Consider the following 19,690-nt stretch of genomic DNA (forward strand, 5'->3'; position numbering starts at 1 on the left):
CTCTAAAATTTCCATCCCACGCATAAATGCTGTTGGCATAATAGATCATTATTTCCATCATGCGTAATATATTAAAGTGTGTGCCTGGACCCAGTGTTCCTCACATTAGAAAAGCCCACTAGCAAGTTAAAAATAAAAAAGGGAACATTGGCTACTTTGATAAATACACTAAAATAAACGAATCATCTTCCCCAAGAAACAAAGTGAATCTAAGTCACAGACACGGTTTCTCTGTATAATTTATGATTTCATATGCACACTGAGACACCAGCCTAGCGAGTGGGATGGTCATGGTGAGGAAACAGCACAACTGCTCCTCATAGTAAAACATAAGCGTTTCAACTCTGCCAGAAAAAGTAACAGCTGCTCAAGATGCAATCTGGTTGGAAGCTACTGCGTGGGCCACAGAAAAATCTCAATTTGAGATTCATAAACCTAAAACATGATTAAGAACAAGAAACCCATTAACAGTGAGGTACAGTCCCCGGGCCTTAGGGAGAAATGCAAAGACTGCTTTTGGACTAAGAATGCCAAACCCTCATACCAACGAAGATACTTTTCTTCTTAAGCACCTTGAGAGCCCTCGCAAGACCTTTTCTTTAAGAACTGTTTTTGTCCTTTATTATCTATAAGTCAAGAGAGAGTACACTGGAATTTTAGCTCAGACTCTAACTCATCATTTCTAATAATTAACATGCAATATATTCATTTCTAACTAAAAATCAAATTGAGTGTTTCCCCTGAAAAGTATCTTTAAAAGCATCCCAATGTTCTTGTTTTTCAAGATCAGGGCTCCAAAAATTAAGGGTTTATTCAATTGTCCATTAGCTTGTGTAATACGGCAATTAGTTATCATTTGATAAAGTAATATAGGATACGTGGCAGGGATATTCGGTTGAGTCACTCATTTTACTTGGGAGTACAAGCGGTATTTTCGTGCACTTTCGTAAGGTTCAGAGCTTTACACTCCAAATTTTTCCCTGCCTCGCTGGTTTCCAGCCTCCCATTGAGGTACCAGATAACCCGCTTCGAGAGAAAGACTGAAAGCTGAAGCTTAGAGGGCTCCTCCCAAGACTCCCAGTGGTCAACAGGATGGGGCGCTCTTCCAAAACCAGAAACGCCAGAGAGTGCACCCCCCGGCTTCAGGCTCACACCCTGTCTTCCCAGAAGCGGTCTTTCATCAGCGATCGCGGCCGGCACCCCTGGGGCTGGCGGAGGTGCACCAGGTGAGGGCGACCCCGCCCCCAGCCCTCTTACAGACTCCACTGCCAACCTCGTGTCATCTGGGCTCAGCCCTGTCCGCCACCCCTCCGAGAGGGCGAGGGATGAGAAAAGTCCTCAAACGGAAAGGGGGCGGCCAGCCCACGGGGCTGAAGGGCTCGCCCAGGTGCGGGGCAACCGCGAGAAGTCTCCAGGTGAGGATGCGGAAGTACCTGTCCCTCCCCCGCCCAGACAGGTTGGCCCAGGCGCGCGTCCTGGGGATCACACAGGGGGGCGCGCCAGGCACCCCTCCGCACACGTGGACAGGTGGGCACCAGGCACCGGCAAACGAGTCCCGGCCCCAATGAAGACAAACCGGCAGACGACGTGTCGGGGACATCCAGAACTCAAAAAAATATTTTAAGGGGGGATGGGGTGCGAACGTACAAAAGGCCCCTCACCCCCTCGCCGTCCCCCGCGCCGGCACCAAGCGCAAACCCGAGGGGGCCCCGGCGGCGGCGGGCGCTGGGGGGAGCGGCGTCCCGTCTCTAACTTCAATCGCGGCAACTGCTGCGGAAGCCGGGCAGTCTCCGGCTCGCCGCACCTGTTCTCCCGACTCCGAGGACCGAGTCCCGCACATCCATTCTGACCTTGAGGACAGCCTGGAAATCCCACACTCCACCCCAAGGGTCAGCAGTACTCCCACCCCCTCCCCGCAGGGACTGAAGCCCACTCGGGGCCCGCCCGGAGGGACCACCTCAAAATACCCACCCCGCGGCGGAGTAAGAAAGCGCTCCCCGCGCCCTCCCGAGGTCCCCCGAGCATCCTTAGATCCGCGGCTTCCCCATCTCTTGCCGCCGCGCCCCGCCCCGAGGTTGAGCCCCTACCTTTTCTCCCCACCCCGCAAATGGAGGAACACCCCCCCCGAATTCAGATCCTTTGGCATGCGAGAGGGTCACCCCCCGAATTCAGGGTTTCCCCTCTTTGGCACGCGAGAGGATCGCCCTCGGAAGATCGCGCTGCAGAGCACCGAGGTGGGGGTCCCCAAGCAGGGGACCACCGCGGGCGGCGGGGTGGGGAGGGCGGTCCCCGCGGCCCGGACTCCGAGCCGGACGGTGCCGGGGGCTTCGGCCGGACTGCGCCGGGGCGAGGACACCTACCGCAGGGCGTCGGGGAGCCGGGGTACGGTCCTGGCCGGGGCGCTCCCGGAACAGCCAAACTTTCTCTGCCACCCGAAGTTAGGGGCTCCGAGGCGGCGCGGAGCTGGGAGGCTCCGAGGAGTCGCCGGCGCCCCCACGCCCCGGCGGAGCCGCGGGGTACCGAGCCTCCGCGGGCCGCGCGCCCCGCCGCCCTCCCCCGCACGCCGGGCTCGGCGCGGCCCGCGCTCACCTGGCTGTAGAGCTCGCTGACCGACATGACCGCGCAGGCCGGGCCGAGCCCGGACGCGGTGCCCTGGGCGGGCGGAGGTCCCGGCGGCTCTCAGTCCTCGGCCGGCCCGTCCGGCGCCATCTTCTGCCCGAGTTTCTCGGCTCTTTCCCCTCCTCTCCGACCTGCCCCGCCGGCTTCCTGGAGGCGCCGCGGCAGGCTCGCTGTCTGCGGGCGCGACCTTTACTCCCGCGGCGGCGGCGGCGGGCGGGCGGGGGAGGAGGCCGCGGCGCCGCTCCCCGCGCAGGTATGGGAGGCGGCGCGGGCGCGCCGGAGGGAGCGGGCGGGCGCGCGGCCGGTGCGCCGCCGCCGCCGCCGCCGCCTCCTATGAGCCCTACGGGGGCCGGGCCCGCGGCCGCGGGGTCCCCGGGGCCGGGGCGGGGCCGCGCGCGGAGCGATCGCCGACCGCCCCCTGCCGGCCGCCGGGCGCGCGCGGGGCAGGTGCGAGCCCTGCACCTGCCGCGCGCGCTCCGCGCGCGGACTGCGCCGCGGGAGGCTGGGCGGGCACCCAGAGGAGACGAGGAAAGCAAAACACAAAGAGGAGGAAGAACCCGAGAAGGGAAAAGAGGAATAAAAAGGAGAGACGCCTGCGGCCGAAAGGCTTCATACATTTTTCCTATGGGTTTTCCCTGGGCATTAACATTCCCATTATTAACATTCAATTATGAGTAGCCTGTTAAAGACGATTTGGAGGTACTCGAGATTGCACCAAACAGCGCCCCGCGCTGAAATCTGAGCGCAAGCAAAGTGGAAGTCGAAACTTTTCTCCACCTTTGCAGATTTCACCCACAGCTTCCAACTAGGCTCCCGGCCGCCCCACCGGAGAACTGTTTGCCTCTCTGGGAAACCTCACATTTCCCCCCTCCCTCTCACGCACTCCCAGCCCCTCTGCCGTTCTCTGTCTCATTTACTTTGGTCGCGTCTGCCAGTGACACCTAGCAGCTTTGCGCTCTCTTCGGCTTCCAAAGAAAAGTAGAAATCTCAGCCAAAAAGGAAAAGAATTGGCAGGAGTCTGTAAAGGGAGAGCAAGGGCTGTAGGAGGAGACGCGGTCTTCTGGCTTGGCTTTCGTACCTGAATGAGGGATGACTTCTGAAAGCAGTTCTCAGCCAGAGCATCCATGTCTGCGGCTCTTCCGGAGCCCCACTGCCTGGCGGGAGATTCTTAGACCCATCTCGTTTAAGACCTTCTCGCTTGGAAAGCAGGATCCGCATTTAGTCCACCTGCCGCCCTTCTCAACCATGCCTCCTCAATGAGAATTACCCTGGGAGCTTTAACAGTTCCACCGTGAGGAACACCATTTGGCGAAGGGTGGGATCCCAGTATCTGAAGTTCCTCCCTAATTCTAAAGAATCATACTTCCAGGGTTGACCAGTGCCAATGACCTAAGCTTGGACGACTCTTCTTGGATCTGAAAGGGAGCTCCTGTCCTGTCTCTCTCCCTCAAAAACCTGTCTGCAGAGTGTCCTTCCCTGTATTCTGGTAGTTCTTGAAGTGTGGGCCCCAGGGCCATTAGCATCACCTGGAAATTTTTAGAAATACAAAATATGGGGCCTCATTGAGGACCAATCAGAAAGGCTGGGAGTGGGGCTCAACACCTGTGTCTTCACATCTCACCGAGGTCCTTCCCTCTCAAATAAGAAAGTCTCCTTGCTAAGACTCAGCCCTAGTCTAGTCCCTCTGTAATTCACTGGTTCTCAACACTTTCTGCACACTGGAGTCACTTTTACAAAGATAAATGCCTGGATCCCACTCCCAGAAATTCTGATTTGACTTGTCTGGGGTGCTGCCTGAGCAGAGAGATTTTTAAGCATTTTCAGGTGGTTCTAATGACAGTCAAGGTTAAGAGTCTCTGCTTTCATTCCTTCCTAAGCAGTTCCCTCTCAACCCCATCCTATTGAAACTGCCGTCTCTGTCTGAAGCTTGGGGTGGGAACTGACTCTCCCTATGTTGTTGTCCCCCCTTGGCCTCTATCATTTTTCTCCTCTTGTTTTCCCGGATTTGCTAACCACACCTTCTTCTTTCTCTTCCTGAATAAAACTGTGGCCCATTTCCCAGATCTCAGCTTTCTTCTCAGCCACGCCCCCATCTCTCCTCTTACCGCAATGTTAACTCTCCAATCCAGCTCTAACCTCTAGACCCACTTCTCCACCTGCCAGGTAGGCAATGCTAGGAATCCCTCTAAGCCCTTGGACCAACCTGAGACTCACGTGACCATCCTTTGTCCCAATCCCCAACCCAGGTCCAACTTTCTGGCTTCCATCATACCTGGCATGAATTAAAAGCTGAATTCATGCTGACTGAGCTGAATCACGTCCCCGAGGAGGCTCCTACTCTTGGCCAGAACTTTGTGGACGTCTAATGAAGAATTAATGCTTTTGAACTGCGGTGTTGGAGAAGACTCTTGAGAGTCCCTTGGACTGCAAGGAGATCCAACCAGTCCATTCTAAAGGAGATCAGTCCTGGGTGTTCTTTGGAAGGAATGATACTAAAGCTGAAACTCCAGTACTTTGGCCACCTCATCGAAGAGTTGACTCGTTGGAAAAGACCCTGATGCTGGGAGGGATTGGGGGCAGGAGGAGAAGGGGACGACAGAGGATGAGATGGCTGGATGGCATCACCAACTTGATGGACATGAATCTGAGTGAACTCCGGGAGTTGGTGATGGACAGGGAGGCCTGGCATGCTGCGATTCATGGGGTCACAAAGAGTCGGACACAACTGAGAGACTGAACTGAACTGAACTGAATCCCACAATCAGATATAGGCTTTCCCTCCTTGGAATAATAATAAAAACATTTGAAAACTTACTTTGTGCCAGGAAAAAGCATTTGCCAAGTGCTTTACTTCTGCAATCTTGTCTGAGCCTCAAAGCAACATTTTAGAGGAGGTTCAGATATTAACTCTGTTTCATAAGTGAGCAAAGTAAGGCTGAGGGTGCTCGGGAGATGTTCTAGGTCAGAAAGCCAGTACTGAACTCAAACTCCATCACACTCTAGAGCCTAAGCACCTGCCAGCAGTTCCTGAACCTTAGTGGGAATCAGGATGAAGGGGATGCCGGGGGATACTAATCCGGTTGGTCCATGTGTGTGCATGCTTATTAAGTACCCTAGATGGTATAGGGCTCATACTTTTAAGAAGCACTGCTCTGTGCTCCATGGTTTCTCAAAGTAAAGAGAAGACATTCATTGTAAGTGACTTGCTCTCCTTCCTGACAGATGGGGCTTTCCATCACATACAAATGAGGAAGAACTTTGAACTTCCAAAGCATTCATCTGCACTGCACCCTGTAATATGTGTGTACTAATATCCCTGTGTGTGTGTGCTAAGTCACTTCAGTCATGTCCAACCCTATGGACTGCAGCCTGCCAGTCTCCTCTGTCTATGGGATTCTCCAGGCAAAAATACTGGAATGGGTTTCCATGCCCTCCTCCATGGTATCTTCCCAACCCAGCAATGTGACCTGCGCCTCTTACATCTCCTACATTGGCAGGCAGGTTCTTTACCACTAGTGCCACCTGGGAAGCCCACTAATATCACTGACTTCTCAACACTAGGCTCTAAGGCAGGAACAACACAGACCCATTGCCTTGCTCAAAATAGAACTCAAGAAATAGTAGGTGAATTGTGCTGGACCTAGTGATTTGGGTCTAGGAAAGGTGATGGGGTATCACTTCCATGGTTAGGTTATAAGACTGTGACTTTGTCTTGCTGGACTTTTCTCTGACATTTTTCATATGTTTGCTCCCATGAAGCAAGCTAACCTATTGTGAGCTGCCCTATGGAGAGATTCATGTGACAAGAAACTGAGGGTAACCTCAGACCAACAACACTCGAAAACTGAATTCTCCCAATGCTGAATGAGTGAACTTGGAAGCAAATTCTGCACTAGCCAAGGCTTTAGACTTGACTTGAAGACCACAACCCCAGCTGACACTTTGATGGCAGACACGTGGGACACCCAGAAGCTGAGGATCCAGAAAAGCTGTGTCTAAATTAAACTGTGAGATAATAAATGTGTATGGTTTGAAGCCACTAAGTTTTGGGATAATTTGTTACACAGCAGGAGGTGACTGAGACAATCACATACAAAAAGGATCCTCGGTGATTGTCCCACTGGCACGAACTTCATCCTAGCGATTTCTCCCCTCCCCTTCTCGGTAGGTTGGTTTCCCAAATATTCCTACCTTCTAAGGCAGCATCTTCAAACTGTGGTCTGTGGTGCCCTAATTAATCCAGGACTTTTCAAGGAGCCACTAGTCCATAGTTTGTTTTAAGAAAATCAATTTCCAGATCCTATATGTCCAAATTAACTCTAAACATGACTTTGACAAAACAAGCCTGCAGTTCGACAGCTCATTCTGAGATGGTCCTTCTCACTTCTTCTCTCACTTTGCAGAAGAAAGCACATTTCTCAGTCCTCCTGAGTGATGGGGTGGCCCTTTCCTTGGAAAGCAAGAGCCTCCAGGACATCAAACCAATGGACACTTGGAAGCTTTGGTGTTGAGAATGCCTGACTCTGACGAAGCGGCCACACGGTCTGGGCAGGTTGGGTGGTTTCCAATTCTGTTATCAACAAAACTGAAGGAGGAACTAAGCCATTGTCACCTGACAGGTTATTAACAATAATCTTTTGATGGATCACCATGTGATTTTTGGCAACTCAGAAGAAATTTAAAGAATTGAGGGACACTGTTCTAACAAAACTTTCTTTCCCGTCTATTTATTTTCGTAAGCAAATACAAAGCATTTATATCTATAACAAAAATACAGATTTTTGAAATTGTATAATAATACAATTTGTGATCTTTCATTTCAGAATAGTTTTAATACTTGACCACTGCAAAATTTTTTAATATATTAATTTATATACATATTTTTGTTATAGATAAGTATCACTGGTGGTTATTAAAGGAGTTTCTAGCATTAAAAATGTAGGATAAAATCTTGTAGGGAAAGTGGAATAAATTCAGATTCAAGGGAAAAAAAAAACAAACAAATGATTTAAAGAACTTGTGTGGTTTTTAAATGGGCAAGGGAACATATCAAATTGCCATGGCAGTTAGAGTCCATTGGGTTCACTTAAAAGAATGATACAACAGTTTTATTTTAAGCTGACAATACCTAAAATATGCCAGAAATTACATCTTTTCCAACTACTTAAACTTCTTAAAATATTAGTTATTAACCTAAAAACATGGGAAGACATATACATGGTTTTTCAAAATTCCTTTAGAGTTTCAGAACAAGAAAGTCTGAAGCCCACAGAAAGAAGGGTGGTTTCTTCCACGACCTCCCAAATTAGGTCTTTATTAGCAGCTCAGGATTGAAAATGGTGTTAAGAACCTAATGCTGTGGAACACTTTCATCTTTGCAGTTTATTCAGTGGTCATCTCCGAGTCCCTCTTGGGGCAGAACAAACATTTTTTGCCTGTTCTGAGTTAGCACCTCGCCTGTGCAGATTTAGGCCGGGACTTTTCTGTCACTATTTGACAGGGAGAGAGGGACGGGGACACAGACCCCAGCCTGGATTTCCCAGTGGCCACTCCTCCAAGGGGTGCAGGTGGGTGGGGATGAGGGTGGAAACCGTGCCATGTGAGGATGGTGGAAGACCACTGGGGTGTCTTGACTTGGGCACGGGAAGACTCTGGACGCTGAGGACTGGTGAAAGACGCGGCTGTCATAACCATTTTCAAACACTTGAACATCCGTCATGTTAAAGAGGGTTAGGCTGGGTCTGCTTGACGGTGAGCTGCCGTCTATGGGGTCGCACAGAGTCAGACACAACTGAAGTGACTTAGCAGCAGCAGCAGCTTGATGGAAGTCAGACCACGGGGAGAAAGTCTCAGGGTGGCAGATATCACACAGCCATGAAGAACAAATACAACTTCCAATGAAAACCATTTAAGAGAGGCATCTTGTAGAAAAGTGAGCTTGCTACCCCTGGGGGAATTCAGGCAGAGGCTTGATTATCACTGCCAAGGACGCTGTAGATTCTGCCGCTGGGTGCGGGGTGGGCTGCACCACCCCTGGGAGTCCGTGGTTATGCCCGGCTGACTGCCCCCCATACATCTGGCTCTTGACATCAATATTCAGAGCTGTTGCCATGTATGCTGTATTGATAACCTCAAGCAAAGAAAACCTCTGGCTCAAAGCTTGCTCCCTGGAAGACTGGACAGCAGGGCTTTACAGCTCGGTTAGTCCTGTGTTTCCTTTAGGAGGTTTTCATTTGAAGCTTGACTTTAACCCTAAATGGGGTGTCCTACTAGACATCCTGTCTGCTGCAAAATGGTTGGGTTTTTTTCTAGAGGGGAAGCCAGAGAGAAAAGAGTGGAATTTATACTTTCCCAGAACCTTCAACACCTCTGCTCACAGAAGCTGTTGCAAGACTCAAGAGCTTTTGAGTAAATAACTATAATGACAACCACCCCCCACCACCCCTAGGGTTGAGTGACCAATCTCTTGGGGCTTGGATGGAGAAAAGAGAGGAGAGAAGTGAGGTGGCGTGGATGGGAGGAAATACAAGGTAACTTCTGCAGGCCCACAGTCTGAATGCCCCTAAAGTAACCCTGAGCCCCCAGTCCACCAACCACTCTTCATGTCAGGTCACTTGCTCTCGGGTAGGCAGCTGCAGGATCCCTTTCCAGGGACACAGTATAGTTTCTCCCTAGCATCTTGGCTCAGAGAAGGCAATGGCACCCCACTCCAGTACTCTTGCCTGGAAAATCCCATAGATGGGGGAGCCTGGTGGGCTGCGGTCCATGGGGTCACTAAGAGTCGGACACAAATGAGCGACTTCACTTTCACTTTTCACTTTCATTCTTTGGAGAAGGAAATGGCAACCCACTCCAGTGTCCTTGCCTGGAGAATCCCAGGGACAGGGGAGCCTGGTGGGCTGCCATCTATGGGGTTGCACAGAGTCGGACACAACTGAAGCGACACAGCAGCAGCAGCAGCAGCAGCAGCATCTTGGCTCCCTCTTCTGGACACTTTTCCCAGCTAATTTTATTTTTGCCTTTTCTCTCGCTTTCAGTATTCCTTAATTTTCTGATCTTCCAAAGTCATAACGGGAAGAGCCTTAAAGAGATCAATCTCCAACCTTCTGATTTTATAAAAGAAGAAGCAAAGCTTCTAGAGGAGACAGAGCCGCTCAGAGTCACACTGCTGGCTGGTGGCTGGGCTGCTTTTGGCCGAGACATTGCTGGGAAGAACTGGGAAGTGGATAGGCGTTCACAAGGCCCACTTTCATAGCAGAGAATGTCACTCACAATCACTACACACCTGCCTTGCTCACAAAGCATACCCTTCACCCCCACTCACCCATTGATAAAATTGAACCATTAAACTGAGATCTTGCCATGGGGGGAGATTATCTTGTGTTCTGAGATTGAGAGGGAATCAGAGCCTGAGGTTGAGCTGAGGATAGATCTCAGGGCTTGTATTAATTACATAAACCTGTGAATTCATAAAAACTGCCTGGAATATGCTATCTGTTTCCAAATTCTACCCATCCTCTACCTCCATGATTCTTGGGCTTGGCTATACACTAGAATCACATAGGAATCACTTCAAAAAGGCTGATTCCAGGATCTCCAGCTGAATGGTCTTTTCACTCCCAAGCACTTCTAAAGCAGAGCTACCAAACCTCCACTCTTGGCCTCACCAAATGTCCCACCTTCTCTGTGAAGCCTTCCTCCACTATATGGATACACTGTCTGTATCTGTATTCATTTCGTTACCTGGGATTGACAATATCTTTAATATACTTTTTTCACTTTAATATCCTTTTTATGTATATATCCTATGTATGATGAATTAATATTCCAAGTAAATATAAGCATTATTTAAAATATAAAATGCTCACTGTCTGAATTTTTGACATACATAAAATTTAAAGACAGTTTAATATTTAGAGCTTTCAATTCTTTGCTAAACTCTCTCATTTCTATTAGGTAAAAATCTGCTTGACCAGATCCCATGATTCTTTGTTCTGAAGGCCAAAAGGCTTTGGTTAGAGACTTAGTAGAGACTCTGAATATGTATTTATTTTGCCTTTTAATTCCAGGAGTAGCTAGATAATTTGCTATCAAGAATTTACATCACAGGGTGGTCAGTTGGCATATCAGAAAAGGCCACATCCCATACACAGCCTGCAAGTCCTTCTGTTATTCACATCTCAGTCAATAACCAAGTCTCGGGTAATTAGCAACTAATGGACATATGAGTTGTTACAGGTTATCTCCCAGGAGCTCACCAAGGACAGTCCTTTTTTGGAATGTATAAGGTTTCAACACCGCAAGCCTGCTGACTTAACCCTTTCCTACGTGCTGTGCCGTGTTGTGCTTCATCACTCAGTCATGTCCGACTCTTTGCGACCCTATGGACTGTAACCCATTTCTCTGTCCACAGGCATTCTCCAGGCAAGAATACTGGAGTGGGTTGCCATGCCCTCCTACAGGGGATCTTCATGGCAACCCTTTATTATAACAATCCCCAAAAGATAATTTACTGTTTTTCTTAATCTGGCTTTAATGAAGTAAACTCAATCATTAATAATTTCAAATCTACCTCAGGAAAAAATTAACTATTAAAGAAATACATTCAGTTCAGTTCAGTCGCTCAGTTGTGTCCGACTCTTTGCAACCCCATGAATCGCAGTACACCAGGCCTCCCTGTCCATCACCAACTCCCAGAGTTCACTCAAACTCACGTCCATCGAATCAGTGATGCCATCCAGCCATCTCATCCTCTGTCATCCCCTTCTCCTCCTGCCCCCAATCCCTCCCAGCATCAGAGTCTTTTCCAATGAGTCAACTCTTCGCATGAAGTGGCCAAAGTATTGGAGTTTCAGCTTTAGCATCAGTCCTTCCAAAGAAATCCCAGGGCTGATCTCCTTCAGAATGCACTGGTTGGATCTCCTTGCAGTCCAAGAGACTCTCAAGAGTCTTCTCCAACACCACAGTTCAAAAGCATCAATTCTTTGGTGCTCAGCTTTCTTCACAGTCCAACTCTCACATCTATACATGACCATTGGAAAAACCATACCCTTGACTAGATGGACCTTTGTTGGCAAAGTAATGTCTCTGCTTTTCAATATCCAGGTTGGTCATAACTTTTCTTCCAAGGAGTAAGCGTTTTTTAATTTCTGAAATAAAGATCTGACAGTGCTGGGCTGGGCCAGATTAGAGCCTGAGGCCAAAGGAAAAATGCATGTCTGGCCTCAGGCTCTAATCTGGCCCAGCCCAGCACTGTCAGATCTTTATTTCAAAATTTAACATTTCCTTCCTCATGAATTTTTCGCACGAATCTTGATTTTACAGATAACATCATGATTGCTGAGTTTTTTGGTACCCCTTAAGCTTGAGAAACCTATATGCAGGTCAGGAAGCAACAGTTAGAACTGGACATGGAAAAACAGACTGGTTCCAAATAGGAAAAGGAGTACATCAAGGCTATATATTGTTACCCCGCTTATTTAACTTCTGTGCAGAGTACATCATGAGAAACGCTGGGCTGGAAGAAGCACAAGCTGGAATCAAGATTGCCGGGAGAAATATCAATAACCTCAGATATGCAGATGACACCACCCTTATGACAGAAAGTGAAGAGGAACTAAAAAGTCTCTTGATGAAAGTTAAAGAGGAGTGAAAAAATTGGCTTAAAGCTTAACATTCAGAAAACGAAGATCATGGCATCTGGTCCCATCACTTCATGGGAAATAGATGAGGAAACAGTGGAAATAGTGTCAGACTTTATTTTGGGGGGCTCCAAAATCACTGCAGATGGTGATTGCAGCCATGAAATTAAAAGACGCTTACTCCTTGGAAGGAAAGTTATGACCAACCTAGATAGCATATTGAAAAGCAGAGACATTACTTTGTCAACAAAGGTCCATCTAGTCAAGGCTATGGTTTTTCCAATGGTCATGTATAGATGTGAGAGTTGGACTGTGAAGAAAGCTGAGCACCAAAGAATTAATGCTTTTGAACTGTGGTGTTGGAGAAGACTCTTGAGCATCCCTTGGACTGCCAGGAGATCCAACCAGTCCATCCTAAAGGAGATCAGTCCTGGGTGTTCATTGGAAGGACTGATGGTGAGGCTGAAACTCCAATACTTTGGCCACCTGATACGAAGAGTTGACTCATTAGAAAAGACCCTGATGCTGGGAGGGATTGGGGGCAGGAGGAGAAGGGTACAACAGAGGACGGGATGGCTGGATGGCATCACTCGATGGACATGAGTTTGGGTAAACTCTGGGAGTTGGTGATAGACAGGAAGGCCTGGCGTGCTGCGATTCATGGGGTTGCAAAGAGTCAGACATGACTGAGCAACTGAACTGACTGACTGAAGCTTTACACCCAAAATTAGTCCCTCATTCACCACATCCTGGTGCTGGCCCCATAATCATCAATGGTGTTGCTTCTCATTTTTTTGCATTCATATTCGATTGATTTTAACACTCTTTCATCACATTATAGAACTATATAAGTCATAAGACTAGGATATACTAGGCCAACTGTTACAGTAGCATAGGAAATCTACTATTTTTTTTTTTTTCATTTTTAAAAATGTTTTTGTTTTCGGGACTTCCCTGGTGGTCCAGTGGTTAGGAACACTGCCTTCCAGTGTGGGGAACACAGGCTCAGTCCCTGATTGGGGAACTAAAATCCCACATGCCACAAAGCAGCTGTGCCTGCAAGCCGCAACTACCGAGCCCCCCAGGCCACAGCTAGAGAAAGCCCATGCAGTGCAACGAAGGCCCAGCATGGTCAAAATTAAAATAAATACATCAGATTTTTAAATTTTATATTGGCGTATAGTTGATTAACAATGCTGTGTTAGTGTCAGAAGTGCAGCTAAGTGATTCACTTACACATACACATGCATCCTTTTTCAAATTCTTTTCCCATTTTAGGTTATTACAGAATATTGAACAGAGTTCCCTGTGCTATACAGTAGGTCCTTGTTGGCTGTCTATTTTAAATATTATTGCTTCTCCTTTTTAGAACCTCAAATAGCACCAAATCAGAAAGGCCTCCCTCATCACCCGGCCTACAGTCACACCCTCCTCTTTCTTTTTATCAACTCATACTCTGAAGTTGCCATATTCATTTTCTTATTGCTTCCTGTCTACCCCTTCCTCCCAACCAATATAAGCTTCTTAAAAGCAGAAACTGTGTTCATTTTGTCCACTGTTGAACTCTCACACTTCAGCAGAGTATCCCTTACATAGTAGATGCTCAGCAGATAGTTGCTTTGAGCCTCCACCTTGGGGCTGGAGCCTTTTTGTCTGGATGGGCACAGAGAGCAGGTAGCCAGGTGAGGGTCCCTATCCTGTGACTGCCAAGCTGCCCTCTGTGGCTTGGGGGGTCCAGTAGATCAAAGGACCCACAGAGACAAGTCCAGAGGCTTCCACTGGATGCTAAGGAAGCCTCTGCATGAGTGTGTACATTCTCGTGCATTTCAGTCAAGTCCGACTCTTCACAACCCTGTGGACTGTAGCCCACCAGGCTCCCTGTCCATGGAATTCTCCAGGCAAGAATACTGGAGTGGGTGGCCATTCCTTTCTCCAGGGGATCTTCCCGACCTGGGGACCGAACCTGCATCTCTCTTATGTCTCTTGCATTGGCAGGCAGGTTCTCTATCATTGCCCCACCTGGGAAGCCCAAGGAAGCCTCTAGCTATCTCCAGTTGTACCAGTTTAACACGAAATGTTTACAAAGCACAGACAAGTTGTGCTCATATTCAAACTTCATGTCATTCAAATGAGCTGCGTGTAAACTCTCCAGCCTCGCAGAAAACACCCCTTTCCTACCTCCTCTGACCTTATTAAGAGGTACTTTGGCCCGTGGTGTGTCCTGGGAAAATGATTCATCCTTTTCTAGATTTGTGTTTCCAGGCACCTATTGTTAAAATATGAACACCTCTAAAGGAAGTCATGAGCAAGTCATCAGAGGGGAATGTTTGCATTCTAATGCCTTTGATTCTGAGTCTTGCGTTGCCTTCCGCTCTTGCTCAGTTGATACTGCCATTCTTTTGGGGGCCCTGAGCCCCTTCCTTCTCCTTCTGGCCTCTGCACGTTTCCTAACGCCAAAATCTCTCCTTCTGTTCCCTAGATCTGCCCATGCACAACCTCTGAGGACTTCCCGTCTCACTCAGGGTACCAGCAGGGTCCTTGCAATGGCCACGCCTCTGCTCCCTCCCTCCCCGACTCAAAGTTTGAAGTTTCCTTGTCAGAGCACAACTTGTCTGTGCTCTGTAAACAGATCCTATTAAAAGGGTACAAAGGAGAGAGCTAGAGGTTTCCTTGGGCTGCCCGGGTGGTGCAGTGGTAAAGAACCCGCCTGCCAGTGCAGGAGACATCAGCGACGGCAGTTCGATCCCTGGGTCAGGATCGAACTGTGCCTCCCTGTGCCTTGCTTGCTGTCCCTGGTACACCTCCCAGCTGGCCTCTCTTGGATGCCTTTTCTGCCTCCACGGTTTTCACCCCCTCACCCCCCTCAGGGCTTTTCTTGTGAGGTCTTCCTGTCTATTTCATTTAAACTTACATGTCGCCTTGTCACTTCATATCCTGCCATCATTTATCTTTCTCTATGCCATTACTACAGTCTAGCATAATCTATTTTTTCCGTATTTATTTGTTTATTATCTCTCTCCCTTTGTGAGAATGCTAGGCTGTTTTATTCTCTTCTTCTTAGGGGCAGCCTCATTTAAGCCTGGTTCTTTCCAGCCTGAAGAGGAAGTTTGGGTGATGTGTTAGTTCCCTAGGGATTGGCTGACCTGACAAAGAACCACAAACTAAATGGCTTAAAGCCATGGAAATGTACTGCCTCACAGTCCTGGAGGCTAGAAACCCCACTCAGGGTGTTGGCAGGGCCGCACCTCGTCTGAAGCCTGCAGGGGAGGACCCTCCGGCCTGCTCCACCCTCCGGTGGTTTGCAGGAAATACCTGGGGTCCTGGGCTTGCAGGCGCATCAGTCCAGTCTCTGCCCTTGTTGTCACATGGCCTTCTCCCTGTGTGTGCCTATGTCCCTCTGCGTCCTCTCCTCTTTTCATAAGGTCACCAGTCACATTGGATCACAGGCCCACCTACCCTGGTGTGACCCATCTTAGCTAATTACACATGCAGTGAACCTACTGTATTTCCAAATAAAGCCACATTTTGCGGTCCTGGGGTGATTAGGACTTCAGTGTATTTTTTTTTTTTCTAAAGGAACACAACTCTACCCGTGAAAGGCGACATCTCAGCACGTCCTTTTCCAGTAGTTGTTCTATCCTGTGAAGACAAAGATATGGGGCTGGAGACAGTCTTCCTTCCTGTCTTGACCGTTTACTCCACAAGCAGTTACAGAGCCAGGCATTTGCTATCACTGAGACCAAAAGGTGACATGTGAGTCTTTCCTCCAAAGACCACCCAGGCTGGTGACAGCCCACATAGAGCCGTGAGGACACTGCCGGCCGGTCCTGTGCAGGCCCACATGTGGGCGGGCCCTCCCCTCCAGGGCCATCTGTTGTATCCACCTCTGGCCCCTCCCACAACATTTGCATCCCCAGCCTCCACAGCTTTGGAGTGTGGGGAGGTGTATAATTTAGGGTTTCGTTTTTATGCTCTAGATGAAAGTTTATGTTCTACTTTCTCCTTCAGTGTGTGTTACTCCATAAATTAGGCTGTAAAATTCTCTCACACACAAGGTTATCTTTTGACTCAAGCATTTTGCCATTCCTGCTCAAGCTGGTCTTAAAGCTTATTCCACAAGCGGCTGATGAAGTCTCTGTCTGGCTCTTGCCCCCCACTCCTCACATGTACCACCCGCAGGCAAGCTTGGCCCTGGAGCTGCCACCAGTTTGAAGCCCAAAGTCAGTAAACTGTCCAGCTCAGTCATAAATGCTCATCTTCCCTCAAACTGCACCCCAGTTCCAACATGGGGAGTGCCTCTTTACAACCAAGCCTGGCCGTGGTCTGGTTGTAGGAACCAAATCCTTGTTTTGTCCTAGCGCCCTCAGCTTTACCTGATTCCCTATCAAGTCGTATCCTGGTTTTCCAAGGACAAGACTCGGCATCTCCCCCCACAGTCTTGCCTTGATCTGTGACCCCATCCTTAAGCCCAGATCTCAGTACTTTGTCCCAATATTTGCCGTGGTTTCCCATGGATGCCTGGACCTGCCAAGATCTTGCTTCCAGATTCCCAATGCTGGGAGTTACTCGCCAGTCAGGATCCCTGTGACCCTTTTCTGGTAACTTCACAGACTCCCTGCTCCTCGCTGGGGGATCTGCTTGGCTTTGGGGTCAGTGGTTCTCACTCATTGTCCTGTGGCACACCGAGGCAGCACTGTGAACCATCACCACTGGGCCACCAAATCCTGATTACAATATAAAATTGATTCGTGTTTGAAAAGACACTTTCGTGAGCAGGATGCCATCTGCTGTGGATGAAAGGTAAGGAATGAGCAAACATGTCTGCTCGTGCACTGCAGGCTGAGTGTGAGGACTGTGCAGTCAAGCACTCTCCCCCACACGGGAGAGGGTGTGCAGTGTGGGCTGGCCTGGGTGCTTTTGCAGACCCCACGACACATTGTGGGGCTGCAACGATGACCGTGTTTTAAGCACCTCCCACGTGTCTACTTTTGTCTTTTGATCATTTCAGATGTATCAACAAATATTCTGGTATTTAAAGTAAGGCTTGAAACATACACAAAAACGTTGAAGATCCTGACAAGATTGAGTTCATTGTCCTCTTTCATAATACCCTCCAGTCATTAGTCAGCCCCTCCCCTTCTAAAGTTAATCAGTGCTGTGCCTGGGAATATGCTGGCTGCTTGGCAATAATGATCAGAAAGCATCAAGTATGCACATCCCCCTTAACCCAGAGTTTCCACTTTAGGGATTTACTTTGCTAATATTCTCATAAGTTCACTCATGGTGGCATGATTTGAAATAACACAAGACTGGAAGCCACCTGAATGTCCTCTATGAGAGACTCCTGGTGGCGCGAAGCCCTAAGGTTTGTCCATGGAGACACTGGTTTAGCCATTTCAGAGATTAGTTTTCCAGAACATTTTCTGGTGAGGAGAGGACATTGTGTATACAGGTCGAAGATCACATGAGTTCAGGGTCAGAAAAGAGAGCCAAAACTAGCTGTGAATGAAGGGAAGGTGGGTAACTATGTGTCCTCATGGGGAAAAAGTCAAAAGAGATATGTCCAAGGGGTGGAGATTATGGAGAAGGGACCCATCCTGTTAGAGATGGGTTGGGAGGAAAGGTGATGTCATTAGAGAAAAGGTCTAAAAGAAACAGCAACTGTCAGGGAGAAAACTTGATTTTTGTATTTTTCACTATTGTAACTTGAGTGGCACCTCTTACAAGAAATGCAATTTCTCTGCTAATAAATGGAAAAGCCTCCCCTCTTCCTGACAGTGCTGCTGCTGCTGCGAAGTCGCTTCAGTCGTGTCCGACTCTGTGCGACCCCACAGACGGCAGCCCACCAGGCTCCCCCGTCCCTGGGATTCTCCAGGCAAGAACACTGGAGTGGATTGCCATTTCCTTCTCCAATGCATGAAAGTGAAAAATGAAAGTGAAGTTGCTCAGTCGTGTCCGACTCTTCACAACCCCATGGACTGTAGCCTACCAGGGTCCTCTGTCCATGGGATTTTCCAGGCAAGAGTACTGGAGTGGGGTGCCATTGCCTTCTCCGCCTGACACTGCAGACCCCTGAATTTAGTACCCATTTTATATAAAGCACATTCACTTCATAGCCTATTACTGCCCAGAAATTTCTCTGGTTCTTGGCCCCAGACTTGGGATGTGATTTGCAGGATTTACAAAGAAGTGGTTTGTTATTTTGTATAATTGCTCTAAATCCTTACCCAGTTCTCCTCCCCACCTCCTAGTTTTCCACAAATCCCTCTGAGCTTCATCCAGTTTCTCTGCCCAAGTCAGATGCCCAACCCTGGCTGCTTCCCTGGGCTGGAGCAAGACTACAGTCAGCCCTAACTGTCAGCCCTAACTGCAGGGCTAGAGTGGCCCCAGCTGGGTCCTGGGAGAAAGGTCCTGGAAGCAGGGGTGGAGCAATGTGCCTGGGTTTGCAATGTGGGGAGAAGTGTGTGGCCACGTGCACACATGGAGCAGAGCTTTGGAATTTCACCATGATTAGCAGCATGCTAAGTTCACATACACACACTGGACCGGCCATTCATGAATAGCGTACTTTGTCAGGAAATAGTGGTACCTCCCCTGTCTCACTCACACCTAGCTATAAACACAGAGTTTAAAGACTGAATCCATCACTCCAGGACTTCTTCCATGTGAATCAGGACCATGAAGCATTTATTCAAAGCCCCCCATGTTCATTCTGAGTACCTCTTCCACTTTCACATGAGAATTCCCAACAAAATGGGGGTTTTAGTGTTTGCTTTTATCTTTTGATTGAACCAAGCCAAAATTTTGCCACCTAAAAAGAAAAGTTCCAGAACGCACTGCTCCAGAGTGGTCCATTAGGAAGAGCCCTGCATATATCCAGAGAAAAACATGACCTGAAAGGATCCACGCTCCCCAATGTTTACTGCAGCACTGTTCACAATAGCTAAGACACGGACGCAATCGAAACGTCCATCGACAGAGGAATGCATGAAACAGATGTGCTGCATATCCACAAGGGAGTATTTCTCAGCTATTACAAGGAACGAAATTATGTCATCTGCAGCAACATGGATGCACCTAGAGACTGTCATACTAAGTGAAGCAAGTCAGACAGAGAAGGTGAAATACTGTATGCTATCCCTGGTATGTGGACTATACAAAGAAATGATGCAAATGAACTTACTTACAAAACAGAAAAAGACTCACAGACTTAGAAAACGAACTTGTGGTTTCTGGGGGGAAGGGATAGTTAGGGAGTTTGGGATGGTCATGTACACACTGCTCTATTTAAAATGGATAATAACAAGGAACTCTGCTCAATGTTATGTGGCAGCCTGAATCGGAGAGGGTTTTGGTGGAGAATGGACACATGTATATGTATGGCTGAGTCCCTTTGCTGTTCACCTGAAATTATCACAACATTGTAATCA

The 19,690-nt window shown here is 48.5% G+C and overlaps 1 protein-coding gene across 4 annotated transcripts in view; it reads right to left on the minus strand.

Annotated features, from left to right (window-relative positions):
• The window catches only part of MYO5B (myosin VB), a 335,064-nt gene extending 331,212 nt beyond the window's left edge, over window positions 1-3,852 (minus strand). For 2 of the 4 annotated variants that reach the window (XM_086373450.1, XM_086373448.1), the window contains exon 1: window positions 3,698-3,852. In XM_086373450.1, the coding sequence (XP_086229576.1) occupies window positions 3,698-3,745 (48 nt within the window). In that variant the 5' untranslated portion in view covers window positions 3,746-3,852. Of the gene's footprint in view, window positions 1-2,589; window positions 2,971-3,697 lie in introns of those variants that run through there. The other 2 variants (XM_086373451.1, XM_086373449.1) reach the window with 2 other exon arrangements.
• Window positions 3,853-19,690: the final 15,838 nt, after the last annotated feature.

The sequence above is a fragment of the Bos grunniens genome, chromosome 24 (genome assembly GCF_055505025.1).
Source record: "Bos grunniens cultivar Pamir isolate PY7600 chromosome 24, Bosgru_T2T1.0, whole genome shotgun sequence".
Classification (NCBI taxonomy): domain Eukaryota; kingdom Metazoa; phylum Chordata; class Mammalia; order Artiodactyla; family Bovidae; genus Bos; species Bos grunniens.